Consider the following 25,375-nt stretch of genomic DNA (forward strand, 5'->3'; position numbering starts at 1 on the left):
CCTCCTAGAACAGCATAAAAGTTTCCTGATTCCCAGGGTGCAGACAGCATGGTTTATTTCTTCTGAGAATCTTCAGCTCCTGTCTTCTTGCTTGTGTGGGCTACCAGACTAGGAAGAGGTAGCTGGGTTTAGACAAATTTTTCACACTGCTATAGGATGGACCCTCACTGCTTGAATTTATCCATTCCCACACCAAAGTCCAGGTGTGGGAAGTGGTAAGCGCCAGTCAAGCCAGGGAAGTTTGGTCCAGGCGTAGATGTGCCCACTAGGTCTCCCCCAGGAGACTGCAGCTGTTGGCCAGACCTGGCTCCACAGGAACCACCTGTGACTGGAAGGCTGTGATGAAAAATGCAGATGTGCCAAGGAGATGCTGCAGGACTCGGTAGAGTGTGCTACTGGGGGGCAGGGTGGAGGGGTGCTGGGGAAATATGATCTGGAGGAGGGCACTGTGGCCCAGAACCTGAAAGAGTTTACTAAGAAGTACAGCCCCACCTTGTGCTATATCAAGGGGAGAACTCTGGTAGTCATGTGACACAGGATACCCAACACTGTATCCACTTCTACCACTGGACCAAGTGGCTATCCTTCTGCTCAAATCCATTTGAAAACATGGATTGTGCCAGCTACCCACGGATCTACCCCAATCAGAGACTGTAGCTTAAATTCCAAAGACCAGAGACTGAATCCTTCAGCCTGCTAAGAGAACATCTTGGTCTTTGAACCTTTAGTGTGATGTTTTATACTGGTGTTGTCTGTACTAGGTTGTTGTGGTTAAAAAACAACTAGCAAAACAGCTTGCATTTGTATTCGTTTTCTATTCCATACTTCTCTCCCTAATGTCTTTTCTCTCCTCAAAATCTATTCATAAAATAAAATAAAACAAGTAAAGAAAAGCACCACACAAAAATCCCAGCTGCATAGGGTTTAGTTTCACCAGTCCTAAGACCATCTGAGCTAATGGGCTCAGGGCAGCCAGTCAGGTGAGTACCCTGGAGTTGGTCTAGCTTGGACACTGAGGTCAATGGAGCCTGCTGTCCAACCTCTTCTTTTTCAGTTAGGGAGTGTATTAGTTTCTTATTGCTGCTGTAACAAATACTACACGTTTGGTACCTTAAAACTTATTTTATTATAGTTCTGGAGGTCAGAAGCCTGAAATGGGTGTTATGGAGTCAAAAATCAAGGTGTCAGCAGGGCTGTGTTCCTTGTCTTTCCCAGTTTCTAGAGGCTGCCTACATTCCTTGGCTTGTGGATCTTTTCTCCATCTCCAGAACAAATCACGCTAAACCCTGCTTCTATTACCACATCTTTTTTTGACTTCAATTCTCCTGCCTCCCTCTCATGAGAACCCTTGTGATAGGGCTCAACTGGATATTACAAGATAATCTCATCTCAGAATGCTGTATTTAATCACATCTGGAAATTCCCTTTTACCATGTAAGACTGTGCTCTAGAGCCCACGAGCCACAACTACTGAGCCCAAGTGCCACAACTACTGAAGCCTGAGTGCCTAGAGCCCATGCTCTGCAGCAAGAAAAGCCATGGAAATGAGAAGCCTGCACATCACAACAAAGAGTAGTCCCCACTCTCAGCAACTAGAGAAAGCCTGGGTGCAGCAATGAAGACCCAATGCAGTCAATAAATAAACAAATAAAATTTTTTTAAAAATAGGCAGAAGACCTACATAAAGATTTCTCCAAAGAAGGTATACAGATGGTCAACAGGCACGTGAAAAGATGCTCAACATCTCTATTAGAGAAATGTAAATAAAAACCAACAATGAGGTATCAACTCATACTGGTCAGAATGGCCATCATGAAAAAGTCTGCAAATAATATACTGGTGCAGCCACTATGGAAAACAGTATGGAGATTCCTTAAAAAACTAAAATTAGAGCTACCATGTGATCCAGCAATCCCACTCCTGGGCATATAACCAGAAAAGACAAAACTCTAATTTGAAAAGATACATGCACTTACGAACATGTAAATAGTTCACAGCAGCACTATTTACAATAGCCAAGACATGGAAGCAACCTAAGTGTCTATTGACAGATGAATAAATAAAGATGTGTGTGTGTGTGTGTGTGTATACACAAACAATGGAATATTACTCAGCCATAAAAAATGAAATATTGCCATTTGCAGCAACATGGATGGAACTAGAGAATACCATACTAAGTGAACTAAGTCAGACAAAGATGAATATTATATGATATCACTTATATGTGGAATCTAAAAACTAATACAAATGAACTTACTTACAAAACAGACTCACAGACAAAGAAAACAAGGGTGGGGGGGAGAATAAATTAGGAGTGTGGGATTAACAGATACACACCACTGGAAAAAAGACAGCCTCTTCAATAAGTGGCGCTGGGAAAATTAGACAGCTACATGTAAAAGAATGAAATTAGAACACTTCCTAATACCATACACAAAAATAAACTCCAAATGGATTAAAGAGCTAAACGGAAGACCAGACACTATAAAACTCCTAGAGGAAGACAGAGGCAGAACACTCTATGACATACATCAAAGCAAGATCCTTTTTGACCCACCTCCTAGAATCATGGAAATGAAATCAAGAATAAACAAATGGGACCTCATGAAACTTCAAAGCTTTTACACAGTGAAAGAAACCATAAACAAGACAGGAAGACAACCCTCAGAATGGGAGAAAATACTTGCCAATAAAGCAACAGACAAAGGATTAATCTCCAAAATATACAAGCAGCTCATGCAGCTTAATACCAAAAAAGCAAATAACCCAATCCACAAATGGGTGGAAGACCTAAATAGACATTTCTCCAAAGAAGACATACAGATGGTCAACAAACACATGAAGATGCTCAACATCACTAATCATTAGAGAAATGCAAGTCAAGGCCACAATGAGGTATCACCTCACACCAGTCAGAATGGCCATCATCAAAAAATCTAGAAACAATAAGTGTTGGAGAGGGTGTGGAGAAAAGGGAACTCTCCTTCACTGTTGGTGAGAATGTAAGCTGGTACAGCCACTATGGAAAACAGTTTGGAGGTTCCCTAAAAAACTACAAATAGAACTACCATATGATCCAGTAATCCCACTACTGGGTATATACCCAGAGAAAAGAAACATGTACCATAATGTTCATGGCAGCACTATTTACAATAGCCAGGACATGGAAGCAACCTAAATGCCCATCAACAGATGAATTGGAATATTACTCAGCCATAAAAAGGAATGAAATGGAGCTATACGTAATGAGGTAGATAGACCTAGAGTCTGTCACACAGGGTGAAGTAAGCCAGAAAGAGAAAAACAAATACTGTATGCTAACTCATATAGATGGAAACTTAAAAAAAAAAAGGTACTGATGAACCCAGTGACAGGGCAAGAATAAGGATGCAGATGCAGAGAATGGACTGGAGGACATGGGGTTGGGGCGGGGGGCAGGGGGGGCAAAGGGGAAGCTGGGACGAAGTGAGAGAGTAGCAGAGACATATATACACTACCAACTGTAAAATAGATAGCTAGTAGGAAGTTGCTATATAATAAAGGGAGATCAACTCGATGATTGGTGATGCCTTAGAGGGCCAGGACAGGGAGAGTGGGAGAGAGTTGCGGGAGGGAGAGGATATGGGGATATATGTATAAATACAGCTGATTCACTTTGGTGTACCTCAAAAGCTGGTACAAGAGTGTAAATATATTCCAATAAACAGCTTAAAAAATAAATAAAATAAAATAAAATAAAATAAAATTATACTTATTCAGACTTCCCTGGTGGCGCAGTGGTTAAGAATCCGCCTGCCAATGCAGGGGACACGGGTTTGATCCCTCACTCGGGAAGATCCTATGTGCTGTGGAGCAACTAAGCCAGTGTACCACAACTACTGAGCCTGTGCTCTAGAGTCCGCAAACCACAACTACTGAGCCCATGTGCTGCAACTACTGAAGCCTGCGCGCCTAGAGCCCGTGCTCCACAAGAGAGGCCACCACAATGAGAAGCCTACTCATGGCAACGAAGAGGAGCCCCAGCTTGCAACAACTAGACAAAGCCGGCACACAACGACGAAGACCCAACACAGCCAAAAATAAATTTTAAAATAAATAATCTTTTATAAAATTAAAAAAAAATAGATAAGCAACAAGGACTTACCGTATGGCATGGGGAACTATGTTCAATATCCTGTAACAACCCCTAACAGAAAAGAATCTGAAAGAGAATATATTTATATATATGTACAACTGAATCAATCACTTTACTGTACTCTTGAAACTAACACAATATTGTAAATCAACTATAGTTTAAAAAACCCCACAAACGTAACACAATCTTTACCTTTTCCAAGAGATTCTATGTTTTACAATTTTTGCTTTTTCCCCTTGCAGGACCCAGCAGAGTACTACTCTCTAAAACTATCCATCTCTTCCTGTCCTAGAGGTTTCTTCTCTAGATGTCCTAAAGAAATAGTGGCAGGTGTCTACAAGTCCCTCCTCTGGAGAGAGCTGAGAACTGGGATTGCTATATGGACTGGGTGATGTAAATCTTCCTCATTTGTCTTTCTCAGATATACTCCATACACAGGCTCCCAAAATGATGGGTGTTTTGGGGTGGCAGAATAATGTGGGAGAAATAAGACTGATTTTTGCAATAAGAATAAAAAAAATTTTCTTTTTAAAAGCATTTTAATCAAAGATGATGCTATGTATTTAAAATTTTTGTGTTTTTCCATCTGTGCCCAACACAACTGCTGCCTTTCTTTAAAATGACAGTAATAAAATTCAGTTAGTAAAAAATATTAATTTTTTGGTAATCTGAGGGTGTTCCAATTAGCAATTCTACAAACTACAAAAACAAGCCTTAAAAGTTTATTACACTAGCATTACATTAAAGAGAAAAAGTTCACTCATAATGCTACCAGCCTGATAAACTGCTTTTCAAAACACATTCTTTTCCAATTCTTATTCAGAGTATCCACATTTTAAAATCAAGTTGTAAATATAACGTATGTATGATTTTCTGTTCTAATATTTCCAGGTCATATTATTTTATAACTATTTTTCTTTATTACTTTATTTTTAAATTACTCACTGAAATTTTCTTTTAAAGTTTAAATATTTGATTTTTTATGTAAAAAGTATAAGCAGCGATATGAATTTTAAAAACATAATTCTGAGTAATTTTTATAAGCAAAGTAATTTTCTATTTGCATGTTATATTTCATAATAAATATATCATTTAAGCTGAGCTGATAACATGTTTTATGGGGAGGAAGTTAATAAGCTAGAATCTATTTGTAAATTCTTGTTGTATGTATTTTTCTGGATGAATTCTATATTCCACATGAAAAAATATGCTATCATTCAAATAGTGCAGAAATAAACAACATGGAAAGTGAGGGCCTCCTGTAATTCCATGCCCAGAAAAACCACTGTCTACATTTGGTGAACATTCATCCTGGCTGAATTCCTTATTGAAAGGTGGAAATAATTCTGTAGTTTGCTGCCACATAGTGGTAAAGTAAGCACCACTGCACACTAACAGTGGAAAAGAACTTGACTGTCTATTATCCTAACCCAACAAGTATTTGCTGAGTTACTCAGGCTGGGCACTGTACTAGTCAATAAGGACCTACAGATGGTTCCTGTCTCGGAAAAGTTCATAAATTAGTAGAAAGACTGACAAACATACAAATATAACTAGCATGTCCCAACAAAGTGACAATACTGAGACAAAGTGACAATGCTGTGACAAAACTACTGGCAGAAAAAAACAAGAAGTTCTTGCCAGGTCTCACTGAGGAGGTGACACGTGAGATGGATCTTCAAGTGTGAGCAAGTTTCTTGGGTGGGAATAAGAAAGACCTTCTGAAAAGAGAGCATAGCACAGTGCTTTTAGGGAATATTGAGAAGGTCCCACAAGGTGGAGCCTGGTGTATGGGGAAGCAAAGAAAGAGTACATAGAAGATGGCCATTACGTGCTCTTAAGTATGGAGGGGATAAGATCAGAATTCTTTAGAAAGACAAAATTTGAAGAACATCTAAAATGTTGCTTACTCATAATAAACCTAGGGTTTCTTTTTTTTTTAAGGGAATCTGCTTAATTATTAAAATAAATATTTACATTGAGAATACGGTTAATTTAGTAGCTTTCTTCACATTTTTAAGAGTCACAGAAGTTTCATTCATGTTTTAAGCAGTTGAGATGGTAAAGATTCTGTCTCGACTTCATAGGAAATGAATTACATTCAATGACTCCTTACAACAGCCAACTGGAAGATTATTCCATTGCTTTTGAAGCACTGTTTGGGTTGGCATCTATAATAGCAGCCAAATAAATGAGATTTCTATGTAACACACGCTGGTACTGGGTGCACTCATTTGCCTGGCCTTTGTTCTGATATTCCACGATATAGCAGATCAGCTGGTCATTCTCCTCTAGGACCCACTGGATCATTTTGATTGACTCCTGCCCTGCCGCTCATGCAGTCTGGTATGAAGGGTACCAACATCCCAGGAAGCCAGGTTGGAACCCAGTCCTAGGCTCCACGGATCCCTGGGCATCTAGTAAACCTAGTTTTATGTTTAATTTCCGTGGCTGTCTTCTATGAAAATGTATGCCATTAAAGGCAGATAAGTTTGTAAGAACACATCAGCGTTAGTGTTTCCTTAAGAAGTACTGTGGAAATTATAATCAAACAACTCTTAAATAAATCATTCCTTAGTTGTGATCCATTAGTCAGCATATTTTAAGTATCAAGACACATTTGCAGATGTGTGTTATAGACTGTTGTAGCTGGCCTCCAAAGTGACCTCTTGGCATTTATGGGTTGGTGTAGTCCCCTCTCACAATGAATAGGGCTGACCTTCGTAATCAGTATGATATTGCTGAGATGGCGTGTGACTTCTGTGGCTAGCCCATGACAGCCACTGAAGCTTCTACCTTGCTCTTTCTGGGGAAGGCCAGCTACCATGCTGTGAGAATGCTCAAGCAGCCTGGGGGAGAGGCCCACATGGGAAGGAACTGAGGCCTTTTGTCAACAACAAGCACCACTGAGCTAAGTTATCTTGGAAATGGATCCTCTGGCCCTAGCTAAGCCTTTGGATGACTGCAACCTCTTGAGAGACCCCTGGCCAGAAGCACCGAGCCAAGCAGCTATTGAATTTCTGATCCACAGAAACTGTGAGATGATAAATAGAAGCACCATGCTTTCTTTCATTGACTTGGGGACAAACTTATATTAACAACTAACATATATTACATTAACAAAGAACAAAATATCATCTTATATTAACAAATAATAAAATTTTCATATTCATAGCTCTAGTACACGCTTTTGGATTTCATTTTAGACATGAAACTATCAAATAGGGCTTATTATGAGGGATTCCGTAATTATATAAATCACCATGCATTGCCAGCAGATTACCACAAAGTGTGCTTTTTTAGAATGTAAAGGTGACTATGAAACTGACAGACTGTATTATGATTTTCAGTTATGGAAAACAATACCTATAGGTGATACCTTTGATTGCAGTGAAGTTTATGAACAAGTATTAAATGAGCAGGCAATTAAATCTGTTTTCTTGGTGGTTTTAAAAAGTCAAATTTATTCAAATATCCTTTCAAATGTAAAAGAATTTTTAAAAATCTTTATGTGTGAAAATGTGTCATTAAATAATTATAAAAATAATCCCTTCCCTACTTGAGGGGAGAATGTTGCTTCAACAGGTACATATTTAAACTACACTTAACAAAACACAGATATAGATTACTTTTCATGATTTTATGTAGTCCTTTTATAATAAGATGCCATTTAAGTGTATTCTTTTATACTTTTATATATTAAGGATTACTTATTCTTTAAAAATTTCCTTGGAATACATTTTTACAAATAAAATATATAGCTACTTAAAAAAAGATTCATGGCCCAAATCCATGCTGTGTTCTGAAAACACTCAAGCAGAGAATTTAAAGTGGTATTAAGTTGGTAGTGCAAGGTGAATCCAAAAGAAAAAAGCTCTTTTTCAAACGTTACTCTTTTAGTCTTTAATATCTGAACTTTCTCTTCCCTATTTCCCCTCGGAGTTACCACTTCATTTATTTGCTCTTGTGTACTAGAAGTATTGGAGTTGTTTCCACTTGATCTTGTCATTGTCAATTCCTTTCCTCCCAGTCTCTCTCTCTTTTTTTTTCCCCCAGTCTCTTTTAAAGCCATTCAAATCTACTCCAAGCAAACTCTTCCCCCGATCACTCTATGAATAGCAACCTCATCCCTCCAGTTGCTCAGGTCAGCAATCTTGGAATCATCTTTGACTCCTCTTCTCCTCATACCCCATATCTTATCCTTCAGAAAATCCTGTTGGCTTATTTTCAAATCATATCTCAAATCTGTCCACTCTTCACCCTTTTCACTGCTACCATCCTGCTCTGAGTCACCAGCAACTTGTCTCTTTAGTTTATAGCAATAGCCTCTTCACTCACTGGTCTTCCCACTTCCCCTGAAGTCTAGTCTCAACAAAGTAGCTCCGGTGACTCTTTTGAAATGTAGATTAATCCTATCACTCTTCTGCTCAAAATGACTCCATATTTCACTTAGAGTAAAAGTCCTTGTAAGGCTTTACATAATTGAAACTCCCTTGTTTCATTCCCTATAACGTATACCTTTGCTCACTTGGTTCCAGGCACACTGGCCTCCTTGCTGTTCTTCCACACCAAGCTCCTGCCCTGACACTTTTGCAGTGGCTGTTCCCTCCACATGGAATGCTTTTCCTCAGGGTATCCACATCTCTTGCAAATCCTTACTCCAGGTGGCCTACCCTGCCCACTCTATTTAAAATGGCAACAAATCTTCCCCCCTCTCATCTTCTACTCTTCCTGTTTTTTTCCTGTGGCAGTTACCACCTTTTCACATACATGTTTATTGTGTTTGTTTGTCTCCTAGTTCATGCTCTAATTTTGTTGAGGGGAAGAGTCACCATGTCTGCCCCTTACTTTCAAATGGTTGGGCCAAAACTTAAAAAGGGTTGGAATCCATTGATTGTTATGAAGTTATTTCAGTGACCCTGAAACATATACTAAAAAAAGGCAAACACTTAAAAATGCTATTAAAAAACAAAATTCAACCCAGTAAATTTGAAGATCTAATTGGCTTTATTCAATGATTCATGAATCAGGCAGCATCCCATCTAATAAATAGGAATGCATTCCTTCAGTGGTACCAAATGGAAAGCTTTTATAGAAATGGGGTGGGACAAGGGAGTTAAGAGTAAAGGAAAAGAAAGGATTGTTTCAGATAAGGTTACTTCTCTAGTGCTGATAAGAAATTCCAGAAATTCCTTTCTTGAGACATGCTGAAACTGCAATTAAGTCTTGGTTTGCTGTCCTGGGAGCTACTGGCTCCACCTTGAGCCTGTTGCTTCTTTCTTCTTTTTTTAAAAAAAAAAAAAAAAAAAAACAATGGTTAAGATGGTAAATTTTGTTATGTGTATTTTACCACAACTTAAAAAAAAATAAAGAAAATATCAGAGCACACATCTCCTGTAGAGTAACAAATATTTCAAGACATTTTTGTTTCCGTTATATATGTGTGAGTACTTAGGTGTACTTTGTTTAAGGTATAATGTATTTCTTACTATCAGTCCTAGTCAAAATTAGAATAAAAAATTGCTGTAGAGAAAGTTCTCCACATACTCATCAGCTGACATGTACAAGAAAGTTCACAGCAGCACTGTTATAGCAAAAGCTGGAAACGATCCAAATCTCCAGAGAAGCAGAATGGATAAATGTGGCACATTAAACAATGGAATACTATACAACAGTGAATGAAAGAACTACACGGACCCGCTTTTCTGTGGATGCCAAAAGCAATGCTGAGAGAAGCAAAGTCCTGGAGAAAACAATCGATTCCATCATATAACATACAAAGCTCAAAACCAAATAAAATACGTTTAGTGATACATACACATGTGATAAAACTACAAAGCAAAACAAAGGATGGTGAGATAAAATTCAGAAAAGTAATGATTAAAAACTTAAAATCATCAATCTGACTAAAGGTTTGGAGAACTGCAATGTTTCTCAGTATTTTCCAAACTAACTGCACTTGAACACAGCCTGCGTGTCTATTCCCTGATCTTACCTCTGTCCCAGCTCCTTGCGCAGAGGTTGGCACCTGCTTATTTTATGCATTTTACAGAACCGAACCATCTGATGATTTGGTTTTCTGCGTACTACACATATCCTAAATAGGAAAACTTTCAAGGCTAGCGCCTGGTAACGGCTACAATAGCATTCTTTAACTGTTTGCTGAAAGAATACCTGCGCTGTGGCTTATGTTAGTTCATTTCAGTACTTCTCATCTTAGTCAAAATTCTCACTGTGGCTTCAGCTGACTGCCCGTCCCATCCCCTACCCCCTCTCACAGGCTCTAAAGTCGTCAGGCTCCCGGTTCTAGAGGCCCGGAGGCAGTTTTCTCCTCGTCTCCGCGCTGAGGAAGCTGAGTGGGAGAAGGGTGGAACGTCTGGGTTAAGTCAAAAACGCTTCCCAGGCGCTCAGGGGTGTGGAGGCCACTGTCAGAGCTGCCCTAAGGGGAAGGAAGAGGGCAAGACTCGCCCCAGCCGAGCGCGCGCCCTCTTTAAAGCAGCACCTGACCAGACTTACTAACACCAGTTCCCGGGTGACATCACCACCCCTCCGGGCTCCTGATTGGAGGAGCGCATCGGCTCAATTCTCGCGATGATCCCTCTTCCAGGTCCTCTTGCTTCCCTCCCCTCGTCTCGACCCGGTAGGCGAGTACAGACCACGCTGTGAGCCACGGAGACACCGTAGAAGTAGGCCAGCTTCCGGGGCTCATCCAGACGGCTGCGACTCTTCTCAGACTCTCACGGGAACGAGGTTTGGCTCCCCGGCGTCTTGTCCGCCAGACCCGCGGTAGCGAGCGACTCTCCACCGCTCGGCTCGGCCACTTTGCTGGGGCCGCCAGCCGATGCACACTGATTCCCGTCCTTCAGTTACAGGAGAATTTGGCGATCTTGAGACCGATTTCCGGTCGCTTAGGTCTCCATGGAGATAGCACTTTAACCCCCTTTTTTTTTCACCTGTCATTCCCCGGACTCCACGTGGTTGAGAAGTTGCCCAGAGAATGTTTGTGGGGAGTCAGGCGGAACGGTGTAGATAGGAGTGAAGCAGCAATCAGAAGGGAAGCAGCTAGTGGGACCCAGGAGGAGTATAATTTACTGAGCATCTTCTGGCCACTTCAGCAGTGCCTTAAGGTGGGCACAGGATTTTCCGCTATTGGGAGGACCAGTTCTTAAGGACAAAGATTTAGGCATCCGCTGAGTATACATAAGCACCAAACCTCTTTGTGCAGTCTTGAGGGTTCCAAGATCAAATCCTGCTGCAAATTTGCTCACCATTCACCGGAGAATAGTCTCCCCAGTTGTCTATCTCTGTCCCTTCTCAGCTTTGTGTATTGGTGACTTACCTAGGAAGTGATCCCCGGTGATATTCCCCTTGATCTAATCATGTCACTTTTCAGTTTCTTACCTTGTCGATGCCTTTCTAGCTGTGCCCATTTTTATTACCATTTTCTGTTGAGTGGGTTTTCACATTTCGTTGCTGTATTGATTTCTTACTTTGCAGAGGGACCATAGGTTCTTCAGTGTCGGGACTAGCTTGTCACCTGGATATAAAATTTACTTAAGATGACAGCTAGTCCACTCTTGTGCTGTTAAAAGCATACATAACTTTTAGAACATCAGTGACAAATGTTTGTTAATTAACTCATTTGTTTATTCATCAAATATTTATTAAGCACTTAATATGTGCCAGGTACTGTTTGGAAAATTGAGAATTAAAACAGTGGGCAAAACAGATTAAAGTTGCTGCCTTCGTGGAATTTATTACTAGGGGAGACAAATAATATGCAAATAAGTTATTGTAACTTCAGGTAGCAGTAAGTACTGTGAAGAAAATAAAGCAATAGAAACGGTATGTATGTGTGTAGGTGTGGTGGCATTTTATTTTATTTTTATTTTTTAAAAATTTATTTATGTTATTTATTGGCTGCATTGGATCTTTGTTGCTGCTCATGGGCTTTCTCTAGTTGTGGTGAGCGGGGGCTACTCTTTGTGGTGTGCAGGCTTCTCATTGCGGTGGCTTCTTGTTGCAGAGCATGGCCTCTAGGCACATGGGCTTCAGTAGTTGTGGCACGTGGGCTCAATAGTTGTGGCTCATGGGCTCTAGAGCACAGGCTCAGTAGTTGTGGCACACAGTCTTAGTTGTTCTGCGGCATGTGGGATCTTCCTGGCCCAGGGATCGAAACTGTGTCCCCTGCATTGGCAGGCGGATTCTTAACTGCTGCGCCATCATGGAAGCCCCCAGGTGGTGGCATTTTAGATAGAGTGCTCATGGAAGGCTTCTTGGAGGAGGTAATATTTGAGAAGAGACCTGAATGATGAAGAATTGGCCTTGCAAAGATTTGGTGGAATAAGCCTAACAGGCACAAGTGTCAGGAAGTGCAAAGTCCCCTAGATGGTGAAGAGAAGATTGATTTGAGATGAACTGCAGGGGAAGGCAGGGCCAGATTATTTAGCGCCTCGAAGGCCAAAGTCTCAAATTTGGATTTGATTCTAAGTGTAAATGAAAGCCCTTGGAAAAGTTTTAAGAAAGAGAGTAGTTAGATTTGAAAAAATTTGCTTTAATGACTGTGAAAAGAATGAACTCTCCAGAGGCAGAATGAAGGTTCGATGACCAGTTAGGAGGTTATTGCAGGCGTACAGGTGAGAAGGGTTCATTTAATTTCTATTTGGATATTCCCAGAGTTGGGAAATTCTCTTTTGAAAGGCAGCCCATTTTATAGTTGAACCATAGAGTTCTTCCTTTGTATTGAATTGCAGTTGGCCTCCCTGAAGCTTGCACAGACATTTCCTAGTTCTACAGATGTCTACAAATTCTATAGCCATCTAAGACAGAAGACATCTGGGACTTCCCTGGTGGTCCACTGGTTAGGACTTGGCGCTTTCACTGCTGTGGCCCCGGGTTCAATACCTGGTCAGGAACTGCTAGCCATGCAGTGCAGAGCAAAAAAACAAACAAACAAACAAAAAAACAGAAGACATCTATTTCTCTTTCTCCAAAGCAGTCCTCCAACAACAGCAGCTCTTTTAAAGCACTTGTCCTGTCCTTTTTTCTCTAGGCCAAATACCTTTGGTTAACTGAACTGTTCTCTGAAGGGAAGTGCTCTCTGGGCCCTTCAGAAATCTGGCTGTTCCTTGGAAGCTCCATCATTTGCTATGGCTCCTTAAGATATGGCCACCAGCACAGAACCTAATGCTCCACATGTCACCTGACCTGAGAAGGTGACCAAGGGATCAGGCATTCCCTTGGTCTAGTTGACTTCTAATGTGGTTTTTTATAGTCATGTTGTGCTGTTGGCTCACATAATATTCAAACCACATAGTGAGCTGTTTCAAATCACATTTTTGCTCCCCCACCTACTCATCCTGTATTTCTAGGTTATATTTTTCTAATCCAAATGCAGCATTTTACATTTATTTTGTTTCATCTTGGTAAGTTTATTCCAGTTTATTGGTCAATTTTTTAATCCTGATTCTATCATCCAACATGTGCTCCCAGCTTTGTCTTTTATAAATTCACTGTGTTATGTCTTCTAATATCTACACTGTAAGCACTGCTAAAAATGCTAACTGCACCAAGAAAAGACCCGTGTGCCATTTCCTTGGCAGCTTGTCTTCAGACCGCGTGGTACTATTAGTGTGTATCCTTTGAGTACATTTGTGCAGCCCATTATGAACCCTGTTAGCTGAAACAAACTCTGTTAACTAAAAGGAAACTCACAAGGGTAGTATGTGGACATTTCCTTTATCAAATATTTTGCAGAAATCAAGATATAGCATCTTATGATACCTCCTGATCTGTTAGTCTGAGATGTCTTGGAAGTTAGGTAGGCCTAGTTTATTTTTGAAAAACTGTGTTGGTTTCTTTATTACTACTAAATTGAAGGTTTGCTGTATTTTAATATGTAAAGACTGGTAGGTAAAAGTAACTTTAGACAGTAATAAACTCTTTTTGAGTCTACAAAAAAGCAGAAACCCTTAAATCAGTAGTTCTCAGCCTGTGGCAGCTTTGCCCCAGGGGACATTTGGCAATGACTAGAGGCATTTTTTGTTTGTCACAACTTAGAGGAAGGAGGATGCTACTGGCATCTAGTGGGTAGAGGCCAAGGATGTGTTAAATATGCTGCAATGTCCAGGACAAGACTCTACAGCAAAGAATTATCTGGCCCAAAATAGTACTGAGGTCTTTAGTGCCTTACACAGCGTCTTAAAATTCTTCTTTCTTGTAGTGACTACTGTTAATTCTATTTAAAATGGGTGTAAAGAAGAAGAAAGAAACACAAGTTACTTCATTGACTGTTTGTAATCAGGACCTTGAAACTTTGAGATGTAAGTGATTTCTGACTTCATTTGTTGATCTCTTTTCTAGGTTGCAAACAGTATATTTATCTCTGGGACTCCATATCACATAATGTTCAAACTCTTGGTATTTAATTATTCCATGTTCTTTACATTCAGTTTTGGATGTAAAATGGTTTTCTTAAACTTCTGTCTCCAGACTAAGTTGTGCCAGATTTTTTGTCTGTTTACAAATATTTAAATTTTATAGAACACATGACAAAGGCAAACTCATATCCATATATTGTTAAATCACTGAAGAAATTTTTTTGTGTATGTTATGTAGCTTTGGCTGATGTGGAAGGGAAAAATCTAGCTTCTTTGCTGTTACATTGTGTACAGCTCACTGATGGCGTGTCACAGATCCATTATGTTAAACAGGTAAGGCTGATTTTGATATTCATGAATGCATCTTGAAGGTTATCATGCTATTATGGACTTCTAAAATTAACTGATAATTTTTGGCTCCCAATTATTTAATGTCAGTGTATCATTGAAGAATAAGGAATTGTTTTGTTTTTTCTGTTCATTGTATGATATCTTTTTATTCAAAGTAGCAATGGAAGCTATATTCAGGCTTCCACCACTATTGGAACTGTATATATATATAGGTACAGGTAGGATAATGAAATAATTGTGCATGTTTTTGGTGGAGATAAAAAAAATATTTCTATTAATCTGAATCTTTAAAACTTTTTAGCAGGCACATTAAAAAGTTAACTTAAAATGTAAGGACTGTCCTTACCAGTATTTCAATAATAGGATTTATTATTTGAACTTGTGTAATGTTTTTTTGGAAAACAATTAAATATATTATTGGGTTTCGGTAGTGCTACAGAATTCCTGTACCTTAAGCCATTAACAAGTCTGTAATTCTCAATGAAGGTGGGTCTGGAGGGTGAAGTGGGAGTTGGGGGCATGGTTTAGAAAGGTTAATAAATACTGAAATAGGTGTTTAAATCAGTACCCTAACAGTGTAGAGTGGAAAACAGTACACATTAAAATTGGGACTTAAAGTATTTGAATCTATGTTACTTTGCTATACTTGATATTAGAAAAAAATTACTATGGCTTTGAATTCTTTGGATTACAGATTGTGCCCTTACTGGAGAAGGCAAATAAAAATGGCAAGTGTGATCCCACTATTCGAAGTTGTTTGGATATTTTAGCAGGCATTTATCTTTCTTTGAATCTAAAGAATCCCTTGAAGAAAGTCTTGGCAAGGTAAGGAAAAAAAGGTTAGGCATTGTAAATGTTCAATTTGACCAAAAGTAACCAGTATTTAAGGTTCCTTCTATAGTTCCATAAAATGAATTGAAATATATCACTTAGCAATTTCATTTGTACAATTTCATCTTTATTTTGTTTTATTTACTTATTTATTTATCATAACTCTTTAAAAATGTAAAAGCCTTCTTAGGTCACAGATCTTTAAAAAAAGGCTATAGGCTGTACTTTGCATTTACATGTAATGGAATTATTGGTTAGTCCTTTTACATGTAATGCAATTATTGGTTAAGTTTAAATCTGTCATCCTGCTGTTTTTTTCCTGTGTCCCATCTGCTCTTGGTTTAAACATATATATTTTTTAAGCTCTTTATTGGAGTATAATTGTTTTACACTATTGTGCCAGTTTCTGCTGTACAACAAAGTGAATCAGCTGTATTTATACATATATCCCCATATCCCTCCCTCCCAGGCTCCTTCCCACCCTCCCTATCCCACCCCTCTTAAGTCATCACCCATCATTAAGTTGATCTCCCTGTGTTATGCAACAGCTTCCCACTAGCTATCTATTTTTCATTTGGTGGTGTATATATATCAGTGCTACTCTCTCACTTCGTCCCAGCTTCCTCTTTGCTCCCTGCCCCCCACCATGTCCTCAAGTCTGTTCTCTATGTCTGTGTCTTTATTCTTGCCCTGCCACTGGGTTCATCAGTACCGTTTTTTTAGATTCCATGTATATGTATTAGCATATGGTATTTGTTTTTCTCTTTCTGTCTTACATCACTCTGTATGACAGACTCAGGGTCCATCTCCCTCACTACAAATAACTCAATTTCATTCGTTTTTATGGCTGAGTAATATTCCATTGTGTATATGTGCCACATCTTCTTTATCCATTCATCTGTTGATGGGCATTTAGGTTGCTTCCATGTCCTGGCTATTGTAAATACTACTACAGTGAACATTGTGGTGCATGCATCTTTTTAGATTATGGTTTTCCTAGGGTATATGCCCAGGAGTGGGATTACTGGGTCATATGGTAGTTCTATTTTTAGTTTTTTAAGGAACCTCCATACTGTTTTCCATAGTGGCTGTACCAACTTACATTCCCACCAACAGTGCAGGAGGGTTCCCTTTTCTCTGTACCCTCTCTAGCATTTACTGTTTCTAGATTTTGTTATGATAACCATTCTGACTGGTGTGAGGTGATACCTCATTGTGGCCTTGACTTGCATTTCTCTAATGATTAGTGATGTTGAGCATCTTTTCATGTTTGTTAGCCATCTGCATGTCTTCTATGGAGAAATGTCTGTTTAGGTCTTCTGCTCATTTTTGGAAGGCAGCTATGCTCACCACTATACCACCACCGCTTCTGCTCATTTTTGGATTGGGTTGTTTGCTTTTTTGATATTGAGCCGCATGAGCTGCTTGTATACTTTGGATATTAATCCTTTGTCCGTTGCTTCGTTGGCAAATATTTTCTCCCATTCTGAGGAGGGTTGTCTTCTTGTCTTGTTTATGGTTTCTTTTGCTGTGCAAAAGCTTTTAAGTTTCATTAGGTCCCATTTGTTTATTTTTGATTTTATTTCCATGATTCTAGGAGGTGGCTCAAAAAGGATCTTGCTTTGATGTATGTCATAGAATGTTCTGCCTGTTTTCCTCTAAGAGTTTTATTGTGTCTGGCCTTACCTTTAGCTCTTTAATCCATTTTGAGTTTATTTTTGTGTGTGGTATTAGGGAGTGTTCTAATTTCATTCTTTTACATGTAGCTGTCTAATTTTCCCAGCACCACTTACTGAAGAGGCTGTCTTTTTTCCATTGTATATTCTTGCCTCCTTTGTCAAAGATAAGGTGTCCATATGTGCATGGGTTTATCTCTGGGCTCTCTATTCTGTTCCATTGTTCTTCCTTTCTATTTTTGTGCCAGTACCATACATTTTTATTTATTTATTTATTTATTGGCTATGTTGGGTCTTCGTTGCTGCACACAGGCTTTCTCTAGTTGTGGAGAGTGGGGGCTACTGTTCATTGTGATGCGTGGGCTCCTCATTGTGGTGGCTTCTCATTGTGGAGCACAGGCTCTAGGCACACGGGCTTCAGTAGTTGTGGCACACAGGCTCAATAGTTGTGGCTCACGGGCTGTAGAGCGCAGGCTCAATAGTTGTGGCACACAGGCTTAGTTGGTCTGTGGCATGTGGGATCTTCCTGGAGCAGGGATCAAACCTGTGTCACCTGCATTGGCAGGCGGATTCTTAACCACTGCGCCACCTAGGAAGTCCAGTACCATACTGTCTTGATCACTATAGCCTTGTAGTATAGTTTGAAGTCAGGGAGCCTGATTCCTCCTGCTTCGTCTTTCTGTCTCAAGATTGCTTTGGATATTTGGGGTCTTTTGCATTTCCATACAAATCATAAAATTTCTTGTTCTAATTCTGTGAAAAATGCCATTGGTAATTTGATTGGGATTGCATTGAATCTGTAAATTGCTTTGGGTAGTATAGTGATTTTCACAATGTTGATTCTTCCAATCCAAGAACATGGTACGTGCCTCCGTCTGTTTGTATTGTCTTTGATTTCTTTCATCAGCATCTTATAGTATTCTGCATACAGGTCTTTTGCCTCCTTAGGCGGGTTTAGTCCTAGGTATTTTATTTTTTTTGTTGCAGTGGTAAATGGGAGTGTTTCCTTAATTTCTCTTTCTGATTTTTCATTGTTAGTGTATAGGAATGCAAGAGATTTCTGTGCAGTAATTTTGTATCCTGCTACTTTACTAAATTCATTGATTAGTGCTAGCAGTTTTCTGGTAGCATCTTTAGGCTTTTCTATGTATAATATCATGTCATCTGCAAACAGTGACAGTTTTACTTCTTTTCCAATTTGGATTCCTTTTATTTCTTTTACTTCTGATTGCTGTGGCTAAAACTTCCAAAACTACGTTGAGTAATAGTGGTGAGAGTGGACACCCTTGTCTTGTTCCTGTTCTTAGAGGGAATTCTTTCAGTTTTTCACCATTTAGAATGATGTTGGCTTTTGGTTTGTCATATATGGCTTTTATTACGTTGAGGTAATTTCCTTCTTTGCCCACCTTCTGGAGAGTTTTTATCATAAATGGATGTTGAATTTTGTCAAAAGCTTTTTCTGCATCTATTGAGATGATCATATGGTTTTTATCCTTCAATTTGTTGATATGATGTATCACATTGATTGATTTGCGTATATTGAAGAATCCTTGTATTCCAGGGATAAACCCCACTTGATCCTGGTGTATGATCTTTTTAATGTGCTGTTGGAGTCTGTTAGCTAGTATTTTGTTGAGGAGTTTTGCATCTATATTCATCAGTGATATCGGCCTGTAATTTTCTTTTTTGTGACAACTTTGCCTGGTTTTGGTATCAGGGTGATTGGTGGCCTCATGGAATGAGTTTGGGAGTGTTCCTCCTTCTGCTCTATTTTGGAAGATTTTGAGAAGGATAGGTGTTAGCTCTTCTTTAAATGTTTGATAGAATTCACCTGTGAAGCCCTCTGGCCCTGGGCTTTTGTTTGTTGGGAGATTTTTAATCACAGTCTCAGTTTCAGTGCTTGTGATTGTCTGTTCATATTTTCTATTTCTTCCTGGTTCACTCTTGGAAGATTGTACTTCTCTAAGAATGTATCCATTTCTTCCAGGTTATCCAATTTATTGGCATATAGTTGCTTGTAATAGTCTCTCATGATCTTTTGTATTTCTGCGGTGTTAGTTATTACTTCTCCTTCATTTCTTTTTTGTTTATTTCTGATCTGACTTTTATGATTTCTTTCCTTCTGCTCACTTTGCGGTCTTTTTGTTCGTCTTTCTCTAATTGTTTTAGGTGTAAGGTTAGGTTGTTTATTTGATATTTTTCTTGTTTCTTGAGGTAGGACTGTATTGCTATAAACTTCCCTCTTAGAACTGCTTTTTTTTTTTTTAGCTTTTTTTTTTAGCTCTTTATTGGAATATAATAGCTTTACACTCTTGTACCAGTTTTTGAGGTACACCAAAGTCAATCAGCTGTATTTATACACATATCCCCATATTCCCTCCCTCCAGCGACTCCCCCCCACCCTCCCCGTCCCGGCCCTCTAAGGCATCACCCATCATCAAGCTGATCTCCCTTTGTTATACAGTATGATAGCTTTTTTTTTTTTTTAATTTACATTTTTTAAAAATTTTTTTGGGGGTACACCAAGTTCAATCATCTGTTTTTATACACATATCCCCGTATTCCCTCCCTTCCTTGACTGCCCCCCCCCTCGAGTCCCCCCCACCCTCCCCACCCCAGTCCTCTAAGGCATCTTCCATCCTCGAGTTGGACTCCCTTTGTTATACAACAACTTCCCACTGACTATCTGTTTTACAGTTGGTAGTATATATATGTCTGTGCTACTCTCTCGCTTTGTCTCAGTTTCCCCTTCACCCCCCGCCCCCTCCCATACCTCAAGTTCTCCAGTCCATTCTCTGTATCTGCGTCCTTGTTCTTGTCACTGAGTTCATCAGTACCATTTTTAGATTCCGTATATGTGAGTTAGCATACAATATTTGTCCTTCCCTTTCTGACTTACTTTACTCTGTATGACAGACTGTAGTTCTATCCACCTCATGACATATAGCTCCATCTCATCCCTTTTTATAGCTGAGTAATATTCCATTGTATATATATGCCACATCTTCTGTATCCATTCATTTGTTGATGGGCATTTAGGTTGCTTCCATGTCCTGGCTATTGTAAATAGTGCTGCAATAAACATTATGGTACATGTTTCTTTTTGGATTATGGTTTTCTTTGGGTATATGCCCAGGAGTGGGATTACTGGATCATATGGTAGTTCTATTTGTAGTTTTTTAAGGAACCTCCAAATTGTTTTCCATAGTGGCTGTACCAACTCACATTCCCACCAACAGTGCAGGAGAGTTCCCTTTTCTCCACACCCTCTCCAACTTTTGTTGTTTCCAGATTTTGTGATGATGGCCATTCTGATCGGTGTGAGGTGATACCTCATTGTGGCTTTGACTTGCATTTCTCTGATGATTAGTGATGTTGAGCATCTTTTCATGTGTTTGTTGACCATCTGTATGTCTTCTTTGGAGAAATGTCTATTTAGGTCTTCTGCCCATTTGTGGATTGGGTTATTTGCTTTTTTGGTATTAAGCTTCATGAGCTGCTTGTATATTTTGGAGGTTAATCCTTTGTCCGTTGTTTGGTTGGCAACTGTTTTTTCCCATTCTGAGGGTTGCCTTTTAGTCTTGTTTATGGTTTCTTTTGCTGTGCAAAAGCTTTGAAGTTTCATGAGGTCCCATTTGTTTATCCCTCTTAGAACTGCTTTTGCTGCATCCCATAGGTTTTGGTTTGTCATGTTTTCTTTGTCATTTGTTTCCAGGTATTTTTTGATTTCCTCTTTGATTTCTTCTATGGTTTCTTGGTTGTTTAATAGCGTATTGTTTAGCCTCTATGTGTTTATATTTTTTACAGTTTTTTTTCCTGTGATTGATATCTAGTCTCATGACATTGTGGTCAGAAAAGAGGCTTGATGTAATTTCAGTTTTCTTGAATTTACCAAGGCTTTACTTGTGACCTAAGATATTATCTATCCTGGAGAATGTGCCATGTGCACTTGAGAAGAAAGTGTATTCTGTAGTTTTTGGATGGAATGTCCTGTAAATATCAGTTAAATCCATCTGGTCTAATGTGTCATTTAAAGCTTGTGTTTCCTTATTTATTTTCTGTTTGGATCATCTGTCCATTGGTGTAAGTGGGGTGTTAAAATCTCCTACTATTATTGTGTTACTGTCAATTTGCCCTTTTATGGCTGTTAGCATTTGCCTTATGTATTGGGGTCCTCCTATGTTGGGTGCATAGATATTTACAATTGTTATATCTTCTTCTTGGATTGATCCCTTGATCATTGTGTAGTGTCCTTCCTTGTCTCTTGTAATAGTCTTTACTTTAAAGTCTACTTTGTCTGAGTATTGCTACTCCATCTTTCTTTTGACTTCTGTTTGCGTGGAATATCTTTTTCCATCCCCTTACTTTCAGTCTGTATGTGTCCCGAGGTCTGAAGTGGGTTTCTTGTAGACAGCATATATACAGGTCTTGTTTTTGTATCCATTCAGCCAGTCTGTGTCTTTTGGTTGGAGCATTTAATCCATTTACATGTAAGGTAATTATTGACATGTATGTTCCTATTATCATTTTCTTAATTGTTTTGGGTTTGTTTTTGTAGGTCTTTTCCTTAAACATATTTTTAATCACACGCTTAATATTTTGGTGGCTCTTTCTAGACCTTTCCTTTGGGTTTAGTGTGTGTGTTATATTTTAGTTTTTATTTTTTACATAAATGGTGTTATGCATATTTCTCTGTAGGTTGTTTTTCACTAAAGAATGTCTTAGAAATATTTTCATGTCAGTATATTCCTTTTTCTTCTTTGTTAAATTGTGTTTAAAAAACCCCCACATAACATAAAATTTACCATCTTAACCGTTTTTCAATGTACAGTTCAGTAATGTTAAGTATATTCACATTGTTGTGCTGTGGATCTCTAGAACTTTTTCATCTTAAAAAAGTGAATCTATACCCATTAAACAACAGCTCTCTATTTCCTCCTCCCCCAGCCCTTGGCAACCACCATTCTACTTTCTGTTTCTATGATTTTGATTACTTTAGATACCTTGTATAAGTAGAACATTTGTATTTATCTTTTTGTGAATGACTTAATGTCCTCAAGGTTCATACGTGTGACAGGATTTCTTTCCTTTTTTAAGGCTGATTAATACTCCATTGTATGTGTATAGCACATTGTGTTTATCCATTCATCTGTTGATAGACGTTTGGGTTGCTTCCTCCTCTTGACTATTGTGAGTAATGGACATGGATATGCAAATATCTTTTTGAGATCCTGCTTTCAGTTCTGTTGGATATATACCCGGAAGTGGGATTGCTGGATCATATGGTAATTTTTAATTTTCTGAGGAGCTTCCAATTTTCCACATGGCTGCACTGTTTTACATTTCCACCAAAAGTCCTCATTCTTTCTAACAGCTATAGATATTTCATAATATGGATGTACCAAAATTTATATGTGCCATATTACATATTATTTAATCACTTCTCCATTGATAGTTTGCTTTCAAGTTTTTAATTATTCCAACAATGCTACAGTGATATTCTTAATTACATATATAATTGTATATGTGTATTTCTCTGAAATGAATTCCTAAGAGTGGAATTTCTTGACCAAATTTATGCCTATCAAAAAAAATTTTTTTTTTAGTGTGAGCAGAAAGTGTGTAATTTTGATATACTGTCCAATTTCCTTCCAGAGGGGTTATATAAAATTTATACTTACACTAGCAATGTAGCTATTTCTCCACAGTCTTGTCAGAAGAGTGTGTAATCAAACTTCCAGATATTTGTAATCTGATATATTACAAATTTGTAATCTGATAGATAAAAATTAGTACTTTGGTGGTTTTAATTCATTTTTTCAGTTAATATGAACAAACTTGAGCAAATTTTCATACGTTTAAGGGCAATCTGAACTTCTTGCTTACTGCGCATCATTTTTCTGTTAGGTCACTGGTCTAGGTTATTGACCAATAGGAGCTCTTGATGTATTAAGGAGATATTGTCTGTAACATGAGTTGCAGATATTTTCCCCCAGTTTGTCTTTGGTTTTTGCCTTGTTATTGTTTTATTTTACCATGCAGAAATTTCCAATTTTTATATAGTCAAATCTATCAATATTTTCTTCTATGCTTTCTGAGTTAGTCAATTAGAAGGGCCTTCTTCAAGATTACAAAAGAATTGCTTCATGTCATCTTCTACTATTTTCATGGTTTCACTTTGTATTTTTTAAACCTTCGATCCATTGGAAGTTATCCTCTTGAAAGTTATGTTGAGTGAACTTGTCTGCTATCCTTAGCAACTCACGACATGAATGTGTGTCAGCAAAAGCCTGAATACCCAGGCAGTAAGAAGGATCTAATTGTCTCTTTAAGAATTCACAGCAGGCATCCTGTGTTTCTGCCAGCTGGAGGAGGCAAGCAGCTGGCAGAAGGGTCTGAACATTGCCCTCTTCCACAGTTATGTAGGAGGTATATGCAAAGTCTATCAGTAGTTCCATAGCCCTCTCATCTATGTCTCGGATCACTACTTCTGTCTGACGGCTTTCTGCCAATTCTCCTGTAAACATAGCTCAGAAGTAGGGACTACACGCTGACAAAATGACTCGATGGGCATATATCTTCTTAGTGCCCACAACTAGCACCACATCACACAGCTCCCAGTGCTTTCCCAGAAGGTTAATCACTTCCAGGGTTTGTCAAGGGTGCTTTGTCTGATATACAGGGCATGAGGGCAGGTTGGGGAACCCCTTCTGGCAGTTTGCTGGGGTCTCCAAGGGTGCAGTGGCTTGGTACATCCATTGCAGTCTCTTCTGGTCGAATGTTGGTACACCTGCGCACTGGCTTTCCTTCCATGCACCGTGAAAAGTACCCTTCACCACCCTCTAAAGCCGAACTCTGCCAAGAGGTCCTGACACAGATCAGGAAGTAGCTGCGCCCTTTGTTGGGGGCTTGGGTCCCTTCAAAGACTGCCTGCCCTCATATCCAGTTCCTTGTATCCCGAGGGTGACCACTGTGCGAGTTCACCGCTGAACTGACAGTATTTGAATACTGCAGGCTTCTTCTTTGTTTTACCCAGCAGAAGCCAATAGAAAGATGGGAGGAGTCACAGAAAGCCAGAATTTTGATTTATTTGTAGCTGGTGCATTTCCTATTGGCACAATCTTTTCCCTAATTGTGGATAGAATGATTAACACATGCATACATGGAGTCGATGTGAATCTTTCAGGCCCCATATATCTATTAGGCTCCAGATTTCCCAGTTTAGCTTTCAAGACACCAGGGTTTTATTCAGGATTTTAAATGCCTGTCAAAATTTTTGATAGATATTGCTAAATCGTCCTCTTCTAAATGATACCAGTTTGTACTCCTTCTAACAGTGAATGAGTGCCTTTTTCTTCATATCATTCCAACACTGAATAACATCAATCTTTAAATCTTTTAAAATTTGGTAGGGGAAAAATGGTATTATAATTTGCATTTTCCAGATTACTAGTGAGAGTGAAAATTTTTTAATGTGTGGATTTTGACTATTTAAATTTTTTTGGTGATTACATATCTTTGTATGTTTTCTTATTAGAATTTTTTTTTAAAGCAAATGTATTTATTGTGTCATAAAGCAAATGATCAAATATTGGCCAACTCTTGGGTTTTGGTGAAGTAGTCAGCAAATGTCATCGAAGATCCTGGTGTTTTCCATCTTTCTCTCACTGTGTTGGCCCTATCTTCCCTCTGAGTTACAAGGGGTGATAGCAGTTACAAGCACCTTATATAGACTTTGCTGCAATCAGCAAAAAAAAAAAAAAGGAAATTTCCTGCTTTGCATTTCTTATTTATTTATTTATTTAGGCTGCACTGGGTCTTAATTGCAGTATGGGGGATGTTTTGTTGCAGCATGTGGGATCTTTTGTTGTGGCATGCAGGATCATTTGTTGCAACAAGCAGAATCCTTAGTTGTGGCATGCAAACTCTTAGTTGTGGCATGTGGGCTCTTAGTTGTGGCATGCATGTGGGATCTAGTTCCCTGACCAGGAATCCAACCCAGG

General features: G+C 38.9%; 1 protein-coding gene and 1 pseudogene across 5 annotated transcripts in view; one reads left to right on the forward strand and one right to left on the reverse strand.

Moving 5' to 3' along the window:
- Positions 1 to 6,268: 6,268 nt before the first annotated feature.
- On the reverse strand, positions 6,269 to 6,500 carry LOC130856400 (SS18-like protein 2; annotated as a pseudogene).
- A 4,261-nt stretch (positions 6,501 to 10,761) lies between these two features.
- Positions 10,762 to 25,375, forward strand: part of THADA (THADA armadillo repeat containing) — a 323,481-nt gene continuing 308,867 nt past the window's right edge. For 2 of the 5 annotated variants that reach the window (XM_057740678.1, XM_057740683.1), the window contains exons 1-4: positions 10,762 to 10,885; positions 14,358 to 14,457; positions 14,753 to 14,847; positions 15,560 to 15,690. In XM_057740678.1, coding sequence (XP_057596661.1) covers positions 14,382 to 14,457; positions 14,753 to 14,847; positions 15,560 to 15,690 — 302 coding nt within the window. In that variant the 5' untranslated portion in view covers positions 10,762 to 10,885; positions 14,358 to 14,381. Of the gene's footprint in view, positions 10,886 to 10,915; positions 11,263 to 11,959; positions 11,981 to 12,755; positions 12,772 to 14,357; positions 14,458 to 14,752; positions 14,848 to 15,559; positions 15,691 to 25,375 lie in introns of those variants that run through there. The other 3 variants (XM_057740680.1, XM_057740681.1, XM_057740682.1) reach the window with 3 other exon arrangements.

Source organism: Hippopotamus amphibius, chromosome 7 (assembly GCF_030028045.1).
Source record: "Hippopotamus amphibius kiboko isolate mHipAmp2 chromosome 7, mHipAmp2.hap2, whole genome shotgun sequence".
Taxonomy (NCBI): domain Eukaryota; kingdom Metazoa; phylum Chordata; class Mammalia; order Artiodactyla; family Hippopotamidae; genus Hippopotamus; species Hippopotamus amphibius.